This window comes from Oncorhynchus gorbuscha, linkage group LG22, assembly GCF_021184085.1.
Source record: "Oncorhynchus gorbuscha isolate QuinsamMale2020 ecotype Even-year linkage group LG22, OgorEven_v1.0, whole genome shotgun sequence".
NCBI lineage: Eukaryota > Metazoa > Chordata > Actinopteri > Salmoniformes > Salmonidae > Oncorhynchus > Oncorhynchus gorbuscha.
Genome location: NC_060194.1, coordinates 2010050 through 2029064, shown reverse-complemented (window position 1 = coordinate 2029064; position 19015 = coordinate 2010050). Strand labels below are relative to the sequence as shown.

Here is a 19015-nt window from a genome sequence, read left to right as displayed (position 1 = left end):
GTCACACACACACAACAAAATGGACAATATCTCTCCCCCGGAACAGATCAAATTCCCTAACACCTTATCTCACCACTAGTTTAACTGCATGTCCCTCTATCTGACAGAAACAGAGATCGACTGAAAGGAAATCGGATTTTATTATTGTGATTCTGTCACACACACACAACAAAATGGACAATATCTCTCCCCCGGAACAGATCAAATTCCCTAACACCTTATCTCACCACTAGTTTAACTCCCTCTATCTGACAGAAACAGAGATCGACTGAAAGGAAATCGGATTTTATTATTGTGATTCTGTCAGCCCATTTTCAGGCAATCCCCTAAGTCTGAATTCACCATGATATTATTATGCTGTGTTGAATTCTATTTTTCATCCTCATGGTGGTGCTTAGACTGAATCTCTCAATCTAGGAAATACTCACATTTAGGGCTTTCTATAAAGCCACAATTCATTGTTTCCATTCACATTTCATTATTAAATGTACATTATTCTGTACATCATGACTGTCATTCACACGTATAGGAAAAGTAAATCAGTATAAGATACTATTTTAAACAAACGTACGATAGACAAGACAAACCACAGACACAAGCTAATACCTTGGCTACAATAATGATCATATGAATCGTTTTAAACTAGTGCTTTTTTCTGGGAATAATCTTCTGGTCTAGGCATATCTATGGAGACTTGTTGACCCATGGATATACATGGACTTCATCACAAGAGAAGAAATAAAGGTATCTAGAGTCACATCTCGACTGACAGTCACCTAAGAACTATAGAAGAAATCTTGGGTCGCGTCCCAAAAGGCAGCATACTCCCTATTTAATGCACTACTTTGACCAGGGCCCACATGTAGTGCACTATGCACTGAATAGGGTTCCATTTGGGATGGATGTAAAATGATTAACACATTTTCATTCACGACTCTAAAGGATTTATATGTTAAAGCACCTAAAATAGAACAATAAAAAAAATAACACGGCATAATAGTACTGTAATATATATATATATATATATATATAAATATTTTTTTTAACAGTACCCAAAACCCATAGTTTTGATTTGTAATTGACCATGGGAAGAGGAGCTACAGCATAAAGACCACAACGTTGGTTTATCTATACGGTTGAAGTAGGGTCGCATTAATTAGTGCACATCGTACCAAAACGTTTTGCATACGGAAAACAAAAACAGCGCTTCTTATTGGACAAATCAGGTTAGGCCCCTCTCCATGTTGGCCCATTTCTTTCCATTTGGTGCCTAGTGAATGTGACCCAGGTGCTGATTTTAGTTTACCTGTCCCAGAGAGTTGGTAGCTCGTCCTGCAGATCAACATTGAGCTCATCAAACACCTTCTGGGCTTTTTTCAACTCGTCCTCTGCCTGAAGAGACAAATACATAACGAGGGGGGGAAATACTAACATCTCTTTCCTGCCATAACCAGCACCTTGAAGACTGCTTTGCGCAAGGATCCTCTTTTACACTTGAGACACAGTACTTTACCCGTAGTGTACTGTCGTGATGCTCTTAGAAGACTGCCATAAGAATGACATAACCTGACGTACAGTATGTTAATGAACACCCACTTTCAATTATGGTTGGAGACTAGGCTGTTGGTTAAACGGCTCTAGTCTGTTGGGTTTACATCACAAAACTATTGGAAAGGTGAACTATTATAGCGTATGAGGTATTTTCGTTTTCGTAAAAGAGTTGTGTTTCTCAATCATTCTTCACTACAACGGTAAAGGCGGACAGAATAGCACATTGTTGCATTACTGCACAAGACTTACCTTTGAGACCTTCCGATCACTTCTATTGACCACCGCCTGAATGGTCTCCAGATGGTGCCGTGCACTATCGTAGTCAATTAGCTTTCTGCTTCTTTTCGCCACACGGATCTGACGGTGAGTAATTACCACACGGACAGGTCTTTAATACAATACAGTAGTACACAAAGTCCTTCCCCTAAGCAAAAGTTCCAAGCATAAAGGCGTCAACCGTTCTGAGGCTGCGTCCCAAATGTAACCCTATTCCCTTTATAGGGCACTACTTCTGACCAAGGCCCATTGGGCCCTGGTCAAAAGTAGTGCGCTACATAGGGAATAGGGTGCCATTTGGGACACACTCTGAGCCACAGGGACAAAAGCCTGAAATCTCTCGAAGTCTTTGAGACCGTGAGCATATTACGAATATGCCGGAATAGCTAATAGCTAATTTATTACAAATAGTGCTGTACTATAAACAATATTGGATAAATAAATGACAAATACATAGCTAGGGTTTCAACATTTATCAATTTGATTGAGTTGGTCAAAGGCAAGAGTCAACTCGTGTAGCCAAGGACTGCTATTAGTTTCTATGACGACAGAGCCAAGGCTAAGCTGTTTTTATGCAGTACACTGTACCTTGAGGTCGGGGAACTGTTGCAGGTACGTGTCCAGTGTGATAAGTGAAGAATCAACCAGCTTCTGATGGAAGTCCTCCCATAAGACATCACAGTTCTAAAAGAGAGACACAGAGAAACATTTCAGTTCGCCAGATGCTGAACAAGATGAGAACAGGCATATGGTGTAATATACAGTCTACCTACAGTTAAAGGGACAGTTTTAGACATTATTAGAACACTAAAGTAGTCTAATGTCCAGATGAAACCACATCCCATAACATCGGTTATGTAGATCCAGCCATATGCCTCCACCACAAATAAATAGAAAATATAAACAAAGCAGGAAGTTAATCTTTTCCATTCATTTGGGATTGAGGCATATACAGGTGCTGCGTTAACCGATAGTCTGGAATGTTGACATATTTGTCTACTTTTGAGATCTAAAAACATCTGACAAACTTTAATTTCAAGAGTTAAATGTCCCTCAAAAGCAGTATCTGTATTATGCAAAGGTTCAGTAGTGCATTTAGCTTGCAATAGTGTACATACATATTCAAATAATGTTTCTATCTTTGTCTCATGTTCAGCATCACACACTCAGTGTCCCTGTTTCCACAGACTCCCAAAGGGTTTGTCTTCATGTATGTTGTCGAGCCGCTATATGGGGGGATATCTGTGCCAATAGATTCAACTCCATCGCAGTGATTGTATCCCGTCACAGTGACTGTATCCCTATGATAGAGAAAACCATCGGCACAGAGGACTCGGGAGAGAATGACATTTTAATTCGGTTTTTGTTTACAGTGATGAAGGGGGTAAGTGTATCCCTATGATAGAGAAAACCATCGGCACAGAGGACTCGGGAGAGAATGACATTTTAATTCGGTTTTTGTTTACAGTGATGAAGGGGTAAGTGTATCCCTATGATAGAGAAAACCATCGGCACAGAGGACTCGGGAGAGAATGACATTTTAATTCGGTTTTTGTTTACAGTGATGAAGGGGGTAAGTGTATCCCTAGGGGGTAAGTGTATCTCCTATGATAGAGACTCGGGAGAGAATGACATTTTAATTTGGTTTTTGAAAACCATCGGCACAGAGGACTCGGGAGAGAATGACATTTTAATTCGGTTTTTGTTTACAGTGATGAAGGGGGTAAGTGTATCCCTATGATAGAGAAAACCATCGGCACAGAGGACTCGGGAGAGAATGACATTTTAATTTGGTTTTTGTTTACAGTGATGAAGGGGGTAAGTGTATCCCTATGATAGAGAAAACCATCGGCACAGAGGACTCGGGAGAGAATGACATTTTAATTTGGTTTTTGTTTACAGTGATGAAGGGGGTAAGTGTATCCCTATGATAGAGAAAACCATCGGCACAGAGGACTCGGGAGAGAATGACATTTTAATTCGGTTTTTGTTTACAGTGATGAAGGGGGTAAGTGTATCCCTATGATAGAGAAAACCATCGGCACAGAGGACTCGGGAGAGAATGACATTTTAATTCGGTTTTTGTTTACAGTGATGAAGGGGGTAAGTGTATCCCTATGATAGAGAAAACCATCGGCACAGAGGACTCGGGAGAGAATGACATTTTAATTCGGTTTTTGTTTACAGTGATGAAGGGGTAAGTGTATCCCTATGATAGAGAAAACCATCGGCACAGAGGACTCGGGAGAGAATGACATTTTAATTCGGTTTTTGTTTACAGTGATGAAGGGGGTAAGTGTATCCCTATGATAGAGAAAACCATCGGCACAGAGGACTCGGGAGAGAATGACATTTTAATTCGGTTTTTGTTTACAGTGATGAAGGGGGTAAGTGTATCCCTATGATAGAGAAAACCATCGGCACAGAGGACTCTATGATAGAGGGAGAGAATGACATTTTAATTCGGTTTTTGTTTACAGTGATGAAGGGGGTAAGTGTATCCCTATGATAGAGAAAACCATCGGCACAGAGGACTCGGGAGAGAATGACATTTTAATTCGGTTTTTGTTTACAGTGATGAAGGGGGTAAGTGTATCCCTATGATAGAGAAAACCATCGGCACAGAGGACTCGGGAGAGAATGACATTTTAATTCGGTTTTTGTTTACAGTGATGAAGGGGTAAGTGTATCCCTATGATAGAGAAAACCATCGGCACAGAGGACTCGGGAGAGAATGACATTTTAATTCGGTTTTTGTTTACAGTGATGAAGGGGGTAAGTGTATCCCTATGATAGAGAAAACCATCGGCACAGAGGACTCGGGAGAGAATGACATTTTAATTCGGTTTTTGTTTACAGTGATGAAGGGGTAAGTGTATCCCTATGATAGAGAAAACCATCGGCACAGAGGACTCGGGAGAGAATGACATTTTAATTCGGTTTTTGTTTACAGTGATGAAGGGGGTAAGTGTATCCCTATGATAGAGAAAACCATCGGCACAGAGGACTGAAGGGGTAAGTGGTTTTTGGGAGAGAATGACATTTTAATTCGGTTTTTGTTTACAGTGATGAAGGGGTAAGTGTATCCCTATGATAGAGAAAACCATCGGCACAGAGGACTCGGGAGAGAATGACATTTTAATTCGGTTTTTGTTTACAGTGATGAAGGGGGTAAGTGTATTTTGTATCAGTGATGATAGAGAAAACCATGGGCACAGAGGACTCGGGAGAGAATGACATTTTAGTGATTCGGTTTTTGTTTACAGTGATGAAGGGGGTAAGTGTATCCCTATGATACAGTGATGAAAAACCATGGTTTTTGCACAGAGGACTTGGGAGAGAATGACATTTTAATTCGGTTTTTGTTTACAGTGATGAAGGGGTAAGTTTTGTATCCCTATGATAGAGAAAACCATGGTTTTTGCACAGAGGAGTGATGAAGGGGTAAGTGGTTTTTGTTTACAGGGAGAGAATGACATTTTAATTACGGTTTTTGTTTACAGTGATGAAGGGGTAAGTGGTTTTTGTTTACAGTGATGAAGGGGAGTGGTTTTTGTTTAGAGAAAACCATGGTTTTTGTTTACAGTGATGAGGACTAAGTGGGAGTGATGAAGTTTAAGTGATGAAGGGGTAAGTGGTTTTTGACAGTGGTTTTTTTTACATGATGAAGGGGGTAAGTGGTTTTTGTTTACAGTGATGAAGGGGGTAAGTGGTTTTTGTTTACAGTGATGAAGGGGGTAAGTGGTTTTTGTTTACAGTGATGAAGGGGGTAAGTGGTTTTTGTTTACAGTGATGAAGGAAAGTGGTTTTTGTTTACCATGGTTTTGTTTACAGTGATGAAGGAGTGGTTTTTGTTTACAGTGATGAAGGGGGTAAGTGGTTTTTGAATGACAGTGGTTTTTTTTAGTGATGAAGGGGGTAAGTGGTTTTTGTTTACAGTGATGAAGGGGGTAAGTGGTTTTTGTATCAGTATGATAGAGAAGTGATGAACAGTGGTTTTTGTTTACACAGAGGAGTGGTTTTGTTTACGGGATGAAGAATGACAGTGGTTTTTTTTAATTAAGTGAAAAGGTGAATGCTAGATACATGATGTTCTTCCAGTTTGTGGAAGTTTGTTAATTGTTAATTGTTAAATGTTAATTGAATGTAGGAGAATATAACACAGTAGATCTGGTGGAAGAAAAGCGAAAGAAAGAGCATACGTTTTCTGTTTTTTATTGCATCATCTTTCACATGTACTACAATAGCCACACAGTCAGATAGGATGCTGGAGATAATTGTGATGGATAACACAAGAGGGAGACTGTAGGTGTGCAAAGTTTCAGACTGATAACTTTAGGAATGGGTGAGCTACATGACATTTAGCATGAAGTCACCCAGGTGTCCCACACAAGTTGCCCAAATGTACCCAAGTGGCCGAATTGACCTATAACTATATACAACAGTGCAAATAACTATATACAACATATCAAAAATAAAATAAAATAAATTCTAAACACACAAAAAATATACATAATGTTTTAAAAAATATTAGAAAAAAAAGAAGAAACAAACAGGAATAGACCCTTTGGAAGTCCTCTACACAATATTTTGCTGCCTATGCCATGTCCCATAGCAGTCTCTTTCTGATGTAAAGCAGTGGTCAAACTGAACAAGTTGTACAGGTGATGGGGGACTTCATGCGACGCAGAACACAACGACGCCTCCATGCTGTGCCCTTTTGGCCCTGAGGCACAGTCATGACTGCAGTAATGAACTGTGGCATATGAACACCACTGGGGGCAGAGGTAGAGCGGGCAGCTTGGCACAGAGGGCTCCCAGTCGGAGTCGCTATCACTGTGAAAGAAAACATAAAAAAATATTTTTATTGTATGAGCCTTTTATCATCACATAAAATAAACAGATATGTATTGTATACAGAGGGAACAGCTACTAAGGTGACTATAGCCAATCTGTACTTTACACATTTCATTGCAGATTGCAAAAAAAAAATATATATATATTTTTGCAAAAAAATATATATATATTTATATTTCATAAAACGGCATTAGCACTTACCCGTCCAGAAGTACGTCCTGTCTTTGCAGAAACAGCTCCTCAATGTTTGAATCATAGCACTCAAAGATTCCACAAAACAAAAAATCTGTCTCACTTTCCCCATCAACCTCTTCTATAATCTGGTGCAAATCTGTATACTTAGACTTTGCTTTTCCTGATTTATTCTCCATGTCTTCAATGAAATCGTTGAAAAAAACACTTTCCAAAATACTACTTTCCAAAACACTGCTGTGCGTAACAGGCGTGTCTGCAACTGCTCTGATGGTCAATGGCGAGAATGAAGTTCGTTACGCGGGCGTTTACAAACAAGGGATGGTGGTCCAACCCATAACCATCACATACTGGCGTTTACCTCAGCTATTTGGCTATCTACCCAGCTAGATTTCAAGAAGATCAGTGGTCATTGGGCAGAAATACAGTCAATCAACGAAGCTTCGCTAATATTATTGGTGCGCAATGAAGTTATTGCTCGTTGTCTTCAAATCAGTTCACTTCGGTCAAAATTCCCCGCAAAAAAAACAATCACGTTTGGCTGTGTTGCAAACATCTAGAGCAGGGGTCCCCAAACTTTTTCCTGTGAGGGCCACATAACTTTTCCCTTCTCTGATGGGGGGCCGGTGTCAGTTTGTAACAGATTGTAACAGAAAAAGTGTGACGATCGTAGGGGAGCTTAATTTTTTTTTGTTTTCCAGAAAGCCACATATAACGAAATAACCCTTTCCAGGTTCTTTACAGAAAAAAAGTCAGGAAACAAATAATAACAGTATTAATGAAATAAATAATAACTAAATAACCCTCTCTGAGTTCTTCACAGAAAAAACAGGAAATAAATAATAAATAAATAACTCTCTCTGGGTTCTTCATAGAAAAAAAAGCCATGGAACATTAACTTTCTGTCGTGCCATGCACAATTTAACAGATAAAAGTTCAGCTCAGTTGTCAGAGCAGAATCTCTCTGACACATATGAGCAGTCTCTTAAAGTTCTTGTGTTCCTTCCTTATAATCCTTTTGTAGGTTCCAGTAGGCTTGTAGACACCACTGTTTGCAGCTCTCTCTCATCAACTTCCCTGTGAAAACCACAAAAGAAGCAGGTTGAGAAACTGAACTAAGTGATACAGCACCTACACAGCACAATACATTTCACTACCAGTATGGTTGTAAAGATGGATTTTATCCCAGTAGATTTTATTATGATTATATTTGTTTATGCTCAGAATGACTCATTCAAGTCAGAAAAGTGAGCTTACCTATGTATGTTCATCAGTGTGAACTGTGGGCCTGCATCTGGCTGGTGAGAAGTTGAATATCAGGTTCCATTCTAGTTACAGCCAGTCTCAAGCACTGATGCAAATGTTCATCTGTCAATCTTGATCTCATCTGGGTTTTCAGCAGTTTCATGCGAGAAAAGGTTTTCTCGCAGATATACGTGCTGCCAAAAACTGTGGACATTTTCATTGCGTGTTTTTTGATGTTTGGATATGTGTCGTTTGGGAGGGCGGCATAGAAGTCAATGAGACTGTTGGGCTTGAATGCGTCTTTCAGAACATCACAGTTCTGTAACTCAGCCAACTCAAACTGATATGAAGGCTGGGCTTCATCAATGTCGGCAACAAAGGGGTTCTGAAAAAGACGGATTTCTTTTGCATGAACATGTAGTTCACTGAATCGCACACCGAACTCCGCCTTCAGCATTTCCAGTGCTTCCATGCACTTTTCAGCTGGGAACGGGACCGCTGGGTTCTCTGTTGACAGGTTTTGGGTAGCAGGAAGATGGACGAAGTTGCGCTTTTTCACTTGTTCCAAAAGCAGCGCTAATTTCACCTCAAATGCTTTTATGTGTGAATACATGTCGCAAATGAGTTTCCCCCGCCTTGTAGCTGCAATTTAAGGCTGTTAAGTATTTCTGTCACGTCTGTTAAAAATGCGAGGTGCCATTTCCATTCTGGGTCGATGAGCTCCGGGACCGTTTTGTCTTTTAAATGAAGAAATGCGTTAATTTCGGGTAGCAGCTCGTAAAAACGCCTCAAAACTCTGCCCCGGCTCAGCCATCGGACCTCTGTGTAGTACAGCACATCTCCGTGCGTAGACTCCAGTTCAGACAGGAATTCTTGGAACTGCCTGTGTTTAAGTCCCTTTGCTCTGATGAAGTTTATGCACGACACCACAACCTTCATTACAGAATCCCACATCAACACTTTGCAGCACAGTGCTTGCTGGTGAATTAGGCAGTGGACTCGTAGCGGGGCGGTGAGACCCCTTTTTTCCAACTCCCGGTTCATGCGTCCTATTAGACCGCGAGTTTCGCCCACCATGCTAGGAGCCCCGTCAGTCGTGATGCTAGCTAGCTTTGACCAGTCCAGGTCCAACTTCTCCATGGTTTGGCACACTTTGTCAAAAATATCCTCTCCCGTTGTAGTCCCTTTGAGACTTTGGAGGGCTGCCAGCTCCTCGCATATCTCAAAGTTTGCGCTAACTCCACGAATAAAAATGAGCAGTTGCGCTGTGTCTTGCACGTCCGTGCTCTCATCCAGTGCTAATGAAAAAAGTCAAATTCTTTCGTCTTCTGCTGCAGCTGGGCATATACATTACTCCCGATTTCTTCAACGCGTCTGGTGATTGTACTCGCCGACAGACTTACGGCATTAAATGCATCTTTCTTCTCGGGACACACCTCCTCCGCGACAGCATCCATACATTTCTTAACAAACTCTCCGTCAGTGAAAGGCTTACCGCTTCTTGCTATCAGTTTAGCAACCCGAAAGCTGGCCCGAACGGATGCCTGGTTCAGCTGAGCTTGGCGTACAAATGTATTCTGCTGAGATACTAGTCCACTTTTTAGCTTTGAGAGTTTGTCTGCTCGTATTTGGCCTTGCAAGCTATCGTACTTGTCTTTGTGACGGGATTCATAGTGTCGCGAAGATTGTATTCTTTGAATACCGCCACCGTCTCTTGACAGATGAGACAAACAGCCTTTTCTTTGCATTGAACAAAAAAATAATCGTTTGTCCACTGCAGGTTAAATACCCTGCATTCTGAATCAATTTTTCTCTTACCTAACCTTTTCGCCATTATTCAGTTCTCTCTTTGACAGGGCCGGGCCTAGGATTTTTTTTCTGGAGGCCAAATAGGAAAAAAAATTGATAGCGTCTCTGGTATTGTTCAGAGGGCCGGGCCAAATGTGCTGACGGGCCGTATCCGGCCCGCGGGCCGTAGTTTGGTGACCACTGATCTAGAGGATTGCAATGAAACCAAATATGACTAGATAAACAATTGTCAATTCGTCAGTTCAGAGCGTTGTCAGTTTGTCCTTTCGTCAGTTCAGAGCGTTGTCAGTTTGTCCGTTCGTCAGTTCAGAGCGTTGTCAGATTGTCCTTTCGTCAGTGCAGAGCGTTGTCAGTTTGTCCGTTCGTCAGTTCAGAGCGTTGTCAGATTGTCCTTTCGTCAGTTCAGAGCGTTGTCAGTTTGTCCGTTCGTCAGTTCAGAGCGTTGTCAGATTGTCCTTTCGTCAGTTCAGAGCGTTGTCAGTTTGTCCGTTCGTCAATTCAGAGCGTTGTCAGGTTGTCCGTTCGTCAATTCAGAGCGTTGTCAGATTGTCCTTTCGTCAGTTCAGAGCGTTGTCAGTTTGTCCGTTCGTCAATTCAGAGCGTTGTCAGGTTGTCCTTTCGTCAGTTCAGAGCGTTGTCAGATTGTCTGTTCCTCAATTCAGAGCGTTGTCAGATTGTCCTTTCGTCAGTTCAGAGCGTTGTCAGATTGTCCGTTCGTCAGTTCAGAGCGTTGTCAGATTGTCCTTTCGTCAGTTCAGAGCGTTGTCAGTTTGTCCGTTCGTCAATTCAGAGCGTTGTCAGGTTGTCCGTTCGTCAATTCAGAGCGTTGTCGGGTTGTCCGTTCGTCAATTCAGAGCGTTGTCAGATTGTTTTGCACTCGGAGCGCACACTGGACGCTCGGGCCGAGGAGGTGAGATCCGAGAGTTCTGACTGTACAACTGCAGTCAAGCACCCAAGCTAACGTTGGTTAGCTTGCTAGCTACTTCAAGACAAAATGAGAGAACACCTTATCTGACCATTTTACTTGCCCTAGCAGAGCTGGCTAGGCAGTTTTCATGTATTCCAGAGGGTTGGTGACTAACTGTGATGCTGGCAACAATTTAATTACGCCGTTTTGCCAAAGTTTACTGACACTGGCCATATTCAACGGGTGTTAAGTCATCAGTTATGCTGCGCTCTGGTACACTCAGACTTGGGAACGCAAGACGACTTTACCACTTAGCTAAGATAAGAATGACGGGAATTATCAAGTCAATAAATGTTGGGTAGTTAGTTAGATAGCACATAGTTAATATACTGGCAAGTTTGTTGTAATAGTAGCTAACAAATTGTCAGCCAATATAACGTGTAAAGTAACTTATTTGAAAAGTCATTACATTGCTCAACATTTTCTTAATAGTTGTCATAATTTGTTTCGCGCTCGTTGGATGTCGGCTGCATATTTTCCGCCATTTTCCTCAAATCTGAAAACGATGTGAAGCCACGCCCATTTTCTGAAGAATTGCATTATGGGCCCTAAAAGCACCGAACTAGTTATTGTTGTTGTTAGTATGTTAGTAAACCAAATGTTTATTATGGTCTTTACAACAAATCAGCTGTGCAGGTGGTAAAAGGCCAGAGTTCAACGACAGGAGAGATTCTAGCAGTAGTCAGGATCTGTCCTTCACACCAATGAAACCGGCTTCAGCTCTTTGCAAATCATACTAGATTGACATGGGCTAGAGCTAGCAGTAGTCAACGGCCAGGCGTCATTGGCAGAGTAGAGGGCTGGGTAGGCAGGATCTGTCCTTCACACCAATGAAACCGGCTTCAGCTCTTTGCAAATCATGGACCGCTGGCTTCAAACGGAGGGCTTGGAATGGGTGGAGAAAAACAACCACAGCAGTAGGGGAATGGGCCAGTCTACTTGGACCTCTGCCTCATCTTTCGCCTTTTACGCTTCAGCCTGCGCATACGCTTCTTCCTCTACTCTGCTCTCATCTTGTGGAGATGTGTCTCTACAGCAAGGACACCAAATTGAAAGAGCACGGAAATGGTGTCTACTGCTTCGTATTTTGGCGAATGTAGGATGACATCCGATAACGTTTGGCATACTAAACTCAGCAAAAAAAAAGAAACGTCCTCTCACTGTCAACTGCGTTTATTTTCAGCAACCTTAACATATTTAAATATGTGTATGAGTGTAACCGATGTGAAATGGCCAGCTAGTTAGCGGTGGTGTGCGCTAATAGCGTTTCAATCGGTGACGTCACTCACTCTGAGACCTTAAATTAGTTGTAGTAGTAGCCGCGGCTTTTGTGGCGCGATGGGTAACGATGCTTCATGGGTGTCAGTTGTTGATGTGTGCAGAGGGTCCCTGGTTCGAGCCCAGGTCGGGGCGAGGAGAGGGACGGAAAATATACTGTTACATGAACATACCAAGATTCAACAACTGAGACATAAACTGAACAAGTTACACAGACATGTGACTAACAGAAATTAAATAATGTGTCCCTGAACAAGGTGGGGAGGTCAAAATCAAAAGTAAGTCAGTATCTGGTGTGGCCACCAGCTGCATTAAGTACTGCAGTGCATCTCCTCCTCAGGAACTGCACCATATTTGCCAGTTCTTGCTATGAGATGTTACCCCACTCTTCCACAAAGGCAACAGCAAGTTCCTGGACATTTCGGGGGGAAATGGCCCTAGCCCTCACCCTCCGATCCAACAGGTCCCAGAAATGCTCAATGGGATTGAGATCTGGGCTCTTCGCTGACCATGGCAGAACACTGACATTCCTGTCTTCCAGGATATCACAGACAGAACAAGCAGTATGGCATTGTCATTCTGGAGTTTGAGATTGCCTGCAATGACAACAAGCTCAGTCCAATGATGCTGTGACACACTGCCACAGACCATGACGAACCCTCCATCTCCAAATCGATCTCACTCCAGTGTACAGGCCTCGGCGTAATGCTCATTCCTTCGACAATAAACGTGAATCCGACCATCACCCCTGGTGAGACAAAACCGCGACTTGTCACTTAAGAGCACTTTTTGCCAGTCCTGTCTGGTCCAGCGACGGTGGATTTGTGCCCGTGGGTTTGTGCCCCGATGACGTTTCCGGTGAGGACCTGCCTTACAACAGGCCTACAAGCCCTCAGTCCAGCCTCTCTCAGCCTATTGCGGACGGTCTGAGCACTGATGGAGGGATTGTGCGTTCCTGGTGTAACTCGGGCAGTTGTTGTTGCCTTCCTGTACCTGTCCTGCAGGTGTGATGTTCGGATGTACCGATCCTGTGCAGGTGTTGTTAAACGTGGTCTGCCACTGCGAGGACAATCAGCTGTTCATCCTGTCTCCCTGTAGTGCTGTATTTAGGCGTCTCACAGTACAGACATTGTAATTTATTGCCCTGGCCACATCTGCAGTCCTCATGCCTCCTTGCACCATGCCTAAGGCACGTTCACGCAGATGAACAGGGACCCTGGGCATCTGTCTTTTGCTGTTTTTCAGAGTCAGTAGAAAGGCCTCTTTAGTGTCCTAAGTTTTCGTAACTGTGACCTTATTTGTATGAGTATTTGAACATAGCTTATGTTTGGAATGTATATTTCTCGTACAGAATAGGGCAACTTTTGGACTACGAGGCATACTAGATTGACATGGGCTAGAGCTTTTGCTTTTCGTTATTTCTACTCCTCGGCTGATGAAAAGTCAATGTGAAGAGTTCTTGCAATATCTTCAATATGCACCTCGCAATTGGGGATGCCACTGGGAAAGGGGATGCTGCCGGAGAATTTGAGACATTGGCAAGTCAAATTATGAATGAGAGACTGATGAAGTGTGTACAACCTGCGCAAAGAAAACTAAGCAGAGCACAACCCTTTCATGCAACTTTTTTCAAATCATCTTTAGTCACATCATACTGCCTTAGAATGTATTAAAAATCAAAACATATAGCCCAATGTTTGTAGAACAACTAAAGTTACATTACTCTAAACTCTAAATGAAGGATAAAGGAGTACCTGTTTTCTTTGTTAACTGCTCAACACAGAATAACCACATGTGCTCACTCCCTCGTTTGGAGAAAATGTCCTTTCTATTTAATTCAGCTTTGTTCAATTGTATTCTTCATAATATAAAATAATTCCATGGTATTCTAAGCAAATCTCATCTGCTAAATGAACTAGTGTAGCCCAGAGCCATTTGGCACAGCCACATCAGGAACTAACTAAGGACAACTCAGAGTATGATATTCTGTTATTCTGAAATAGACAACCTTTTCATCATATCATGCTCCTTTAGACCGTCTAAAATAAAGAATGGCTTTATTGGGAAGGCGTAGGAGATGGAGGAGATGCTAAATGTGTTTATGTTAATTAATGGTCATTTACCGTGAGACTGACAGTTATTTGCTTGACAATCACTGGCTGACGAAACTTCGTGACCGCCAACAACTCTATTCACACCCCTTGTCTTTTTCCATATTGTCGTGTATCAGCCTGAATTAAACATTTATTAAATTGAGATTGTGTGTCACTGGCCTGCACACAGTAGCCCATAACGTCAAAGTGGAATTATGTTTTTAGAAATGTTGACAAATGAAAAGCTGAAATGTCTTGAGTCAATAAGTATTTTTATTGCACACCTAATTATGTTCAGAAGAGAACATTAGCTTAACAAGTCACATAATCAGTAGCATGGACTCACCCTGTGTGCAATAATAGTGTTCAATAACACCAGTTCTCTCATGACTACCTCATCTCTGTAACCCAAACATACAATTATATGAAATGTCCCTCAGTCGAGCAGTGAATTTCAAACACAGATTTAACCACAAAGACCAGGGAGATTTTCCAATGCCTTGCAAAGACTACCTACTGGTAGATGGTTAAAAACAAGTAGACAATGAATATGCCTTTGAGCATGGTGAAGTTATTAATTACACTTTGGATGTTGTATTAATACACCCAGTCACTACAAAGATACAGGCGTCTTTCCTAACTCAGTTGCCGGAGAGGAAGAAAACCGCTCAGGGATTTCACCATGAGGTGACAGTGATTTTAAAACAGTTACAGAGTTGAATGACGAAAACTGAGGCTGGATCAACATTGTAGTTACTCCACAATACGAAACTAAATTACAGAGTAGAAAGAAGGAAGCCAGCACCCTGTTTGCAGTACGGTACTAAAGTAAAACGGCAAAAAAATGTGGCAAAGAAATGTACTTTATGTCCTGAATAAAAAAGTGTTATGTTTGGGGGAAATCCAACACAATACATCACAAAATATTTTCAAGCATGGTGGCGGCTGCATAATGTTATGGGTATGCTTGTCATCGGCAAAGACTAGGGAGTTTTTGGGGATAAAAAGAAATTGAATAGAGCTAAGCACTTGCAAAATCCTAGAGGATAACCTGGTTCAGCCTGCTTTCCAACAGACACTGGAAGACAAATTCACCTGTTAGCGGGACAATAACCTAATGTACACTAGAGTTGCTTACCAAGACCACATTGAATGTTTCTGAGTGGCCTAGTTACAGTTTCGACTTAAATTGGCTTTAAAATATATGGCGAGACTTGAAAATGACTTCCTAGCAATGATCAATAACCAACTTGACAAAGCTTGAACAATTAAATTAATGTGTAAATATTGTACAATCCAGGTGTCCAAAGTGCTTAGAGGAATACCCAGAAAGACTCACAGCAGTAATCACTGCCAAAAGTGATTCTAACATGTATTGACTCAGGGTGTATGAATACTTAAGAGTACCATTCAAAAGTTTGGACACACCTAATATACCTAATATACCTAATATATATTAGGTATTTTATTTATTTATTTAAAAAAAAACTATTTTCTACATTGAAGAATAATAGTGAAGACATCAAAACTATGAAATAACACGCATGGAATCATCTAGTAACCAAAAAAGACAGAATGCCAAGAGTGTGCAAAGCTGTCATCAAAGCTTTCGAATGGCTACTTTGAAGAATATAAAACCTATTTTGATTTGTTGAACACTTTTTGGGATGCTACATGATTCTGTATGCGTTATTTCATAGTTATTCTACAATGTAGAAAATAGTAAAAAAAATATAAAAAAACCTTGAATGAGTAGGTGTGTCCAAATTTCTGACTGGTACTGTACGTTTTCACTTTGTCATTATGGGGTATTGTATGTAGATGGGTGAGAATTAAAACAAAAAATCTATTGAATCCATTTTTAATTCAGGCTGTAACACAACACAATGTGGAATAAGACAAGGGGTATGACTCCTTTCTGAAGGCACTGTATAAAGGCGTTTAAAAAACAAATAGATGCAGGGTACATGAAAATAGAAAATGGCATCACACACAAACAAATACAGACAATGTACTTTTTATAGTCCAACTTTACTGCCAAACCCCATAGACTGGGCAGGGGTCCAAAACATTGTCATACTTGTTGACCAGTCTTGAAACAAGTCTTAAAACAAGACACAACATGTTTCAGACCCTATTTTTGGGTGCCCTAAAATAAAATACATATTGGGAACACTCTCATCCTTCATCTCATAACAGACTCCTTGTATTAAAGGAAGAGTGAGTGTTTTTTTTTTCTGCAATCTAGGACGTGAACATTCAACAAGTGTGATCGAACTGTAGAATCCAATCCAAAGCCAGCCTTGCCTTTTCAAAAAACACAAATGCAAGAGGCATTTGATATGCAAACTCGACTAGCCTGTACCCCCACACATTGACTCTGTACCGGTACCCCCTGTCATTTTAATTTTACCTTTATTTTACTAGGCAAGTCAGTTAAGAACAAATTCTTATTTTCAATGACGGCCTAGGAACAGTGGGTTAACTGCCTGTTCAGGGGCAGAACGACAGATTTGTACCTTGTCAGCTCGGGGGTTTGAACTTGCAACCTTTCGGTTACTAGTCCAACGCTCTAACCACTAGGCTACCACTAGGTTACCCTGCCGCTACCCTGCCGTATATAGCGCATGTGACAAAAGAGGCATTTGATATGCAAACTCGACTAGCCTGTACCCCCGCACATTGACTCTGTACCGGTACCCCCTTGTATATAGCGCATGTGACAAATACACATTCATTTCAACTCAATGATAGAGACAGATGCTTTGAACATGAGCCTTGTCACAACATGTTTTCAGAGCTTTTATCAGCAACACAATGCATTATGCTCTGTACTTCATTTGACTGTGGCCTATGTTCTCTGTTAAAGGGATAGTTTAGCCAAACTTGGTTTGGGTCAAATTCCTCTTACCTTGAGTTGCCTCAAGGCCAGTAGTGGCAGCATCCACAGTAATCCATTGTTTACTTTTCCACAGCCAGGAGTTAGCATGATTAGCATTGTACAAAAAAAATGAATGTAATCCATGGTACCGATGTTTACAAAGCTTCATTCATAAAATTATTTGTTAAACACTCGTCCATGTTCGACAATTGGTGGAGTTTGCAGGGATTTTTTAAAAACCTGCATATTTGTGAAATAGTCACAGGAAGTGTGTTACTCAAAACTGTAACCATTTCCTCATGTAGTCTCACAGCCACACCTGTTTCTGTTGATTGCTGTAATATGAACAATAAAGTTGTATTGAATTATATTGTATTCCATTGGGCCCTCAGACGTGGATCGATTATCAGCTGTGAACAAATTCACTGGTGACTTGATGGCTAAGAGGAATTTGCCCGAAACATAAATTCTGGTTGAACTATGCCTTTAAGGGTGGCAGGTAGACTAGTGGTTAGAGTGTTGGGCCAGTAACCGAAAGGTTGCTAGATCACATCCCCGAGCTGAAAAGGTACAAATCTGTTGTCCTGCCCCTGAACGAGGCAGTTAACCCACTGTTCCCAGGCCATCATTGTAAATAATAAGTTGTTCTTAAGTGACTTGCCTAGTTATATTAAAAAAAATAAGGGGCACTCTGGTCTTTTAGTTAAACAATCACTACTTTCAATGACTAGATCATAACTCCCCACATCTCAGAGAACATTAGTATATTAAAAAGTGGAACTGACAGCTTTTAAACTACTTTGCAGATATGAAACAAAACAGACAATCATAAAACAATCAGTAAAACATATCAGATTCCCAGTTTATGCTGCGAAACCATCTTCACAAGAGGTTTTAAAAATAGGTTATATTTGACTCCACGTTCCATGATGTACACTAAGCCATTGTTGGTAGAATAGATGGATGCAGTTCAATGCATAATTAATATAATTCACCAATACATTTCTTGGTTGTAAATCATGGCAGGACTGGTCTTTGTATTTCATATTTATTAAGGATTCCCATTAGCTGCTGCCAAGGCATATCTACAATACAAAATCCATGTGATTGTCTGTGTAGAGTGCGTGTGTTTATGTGTATGTGTGTGTCTGTGCCTGTGTGTGTGTGTGTGTGTGTGTAAAGTGCGTGTGTTATGTGTATGTGTGTAAAGTGCGTGTGTGTGTGTGTGTGTGTGTGTGTAGAAAAGGCCCATGGAGTTGGTGGAATACTCGTTTAATTAATTGCCATTTACTCAGCTGGGTGTGGGGCGTGTTAATTAGGTCAGGTGGAAATGTCCTACAGATCTCAACTCTATAAAAGGAGGAAATTGCCATGCCTGATCTGTGCTGCTTTGTCTTCCCTAAATCCATCTGATCCAGAAGTTCTGTGCGTCCATGAATCCTGTGTAAGTCCACCGACTCTTACCTTTCATCTGAATGATCTGTGGTGATCGGGAGAGTGGGCCATTCAGTTATTGTTTATAGTTATGTGTGTGTGTGAGTGTGTGCTTGTGTTATGCACGCTTCAAACATATTGTGTAATGTGAATTGTTAATAATGACTGCTATGATTTGATCTTTGATTATGAATTTGATTGTATACATGTTATTTGTTTCCTTTGTGATGCAGCACAGACTACCCAGTAAATATACCAATTTATGGTTAAAGGAATTCCTGTGTGTGTGAGTCTCATACATTCCTCTGTCACCTGACACGTGACCACCTGTTCACCTTCACTGTCAGTCATCCTACCTGTCCAGCTACCCACACAGATTTCACTAATCTTTCAGTGTGTAAAGTGTGTGTGTTATGTGTATGTGTGTGTGTG

At 41.2% G+C, this 19015-nt stretch overlaps 1 protein-coding gene across 13 annotated transcripts in view; it reads right to left on the bottom strand.

The window, feature by feature from the left end:
- Positions 1-19015, bottom strand: part of amph (amphiphysin) — a 145354-nt gene that overhangs the window by 59756 nt on the left and 66583 nt on the right. For all 13 annotated transcript variants that reach the window (XM_046321514.1, XM_046321517.1, XM_046321518.1 and 10 more), the window contains exons 5-7: positions 2416-2511; positions 1801-1908; positions 1307-1392 (exon numbers count right to left, since the gene is read on the bottom strand). In XM_046321514.1, the coding sequence (XP_046177470.1) occupies positions 1307-1392; positions 1801-1908; positions 2416-2511 (290 nt within the window). The remainder of the gene's footprint in view (positions 1-1306; positions 1393-1800; positions 1909-2415; positions 2512-19015) is intronic.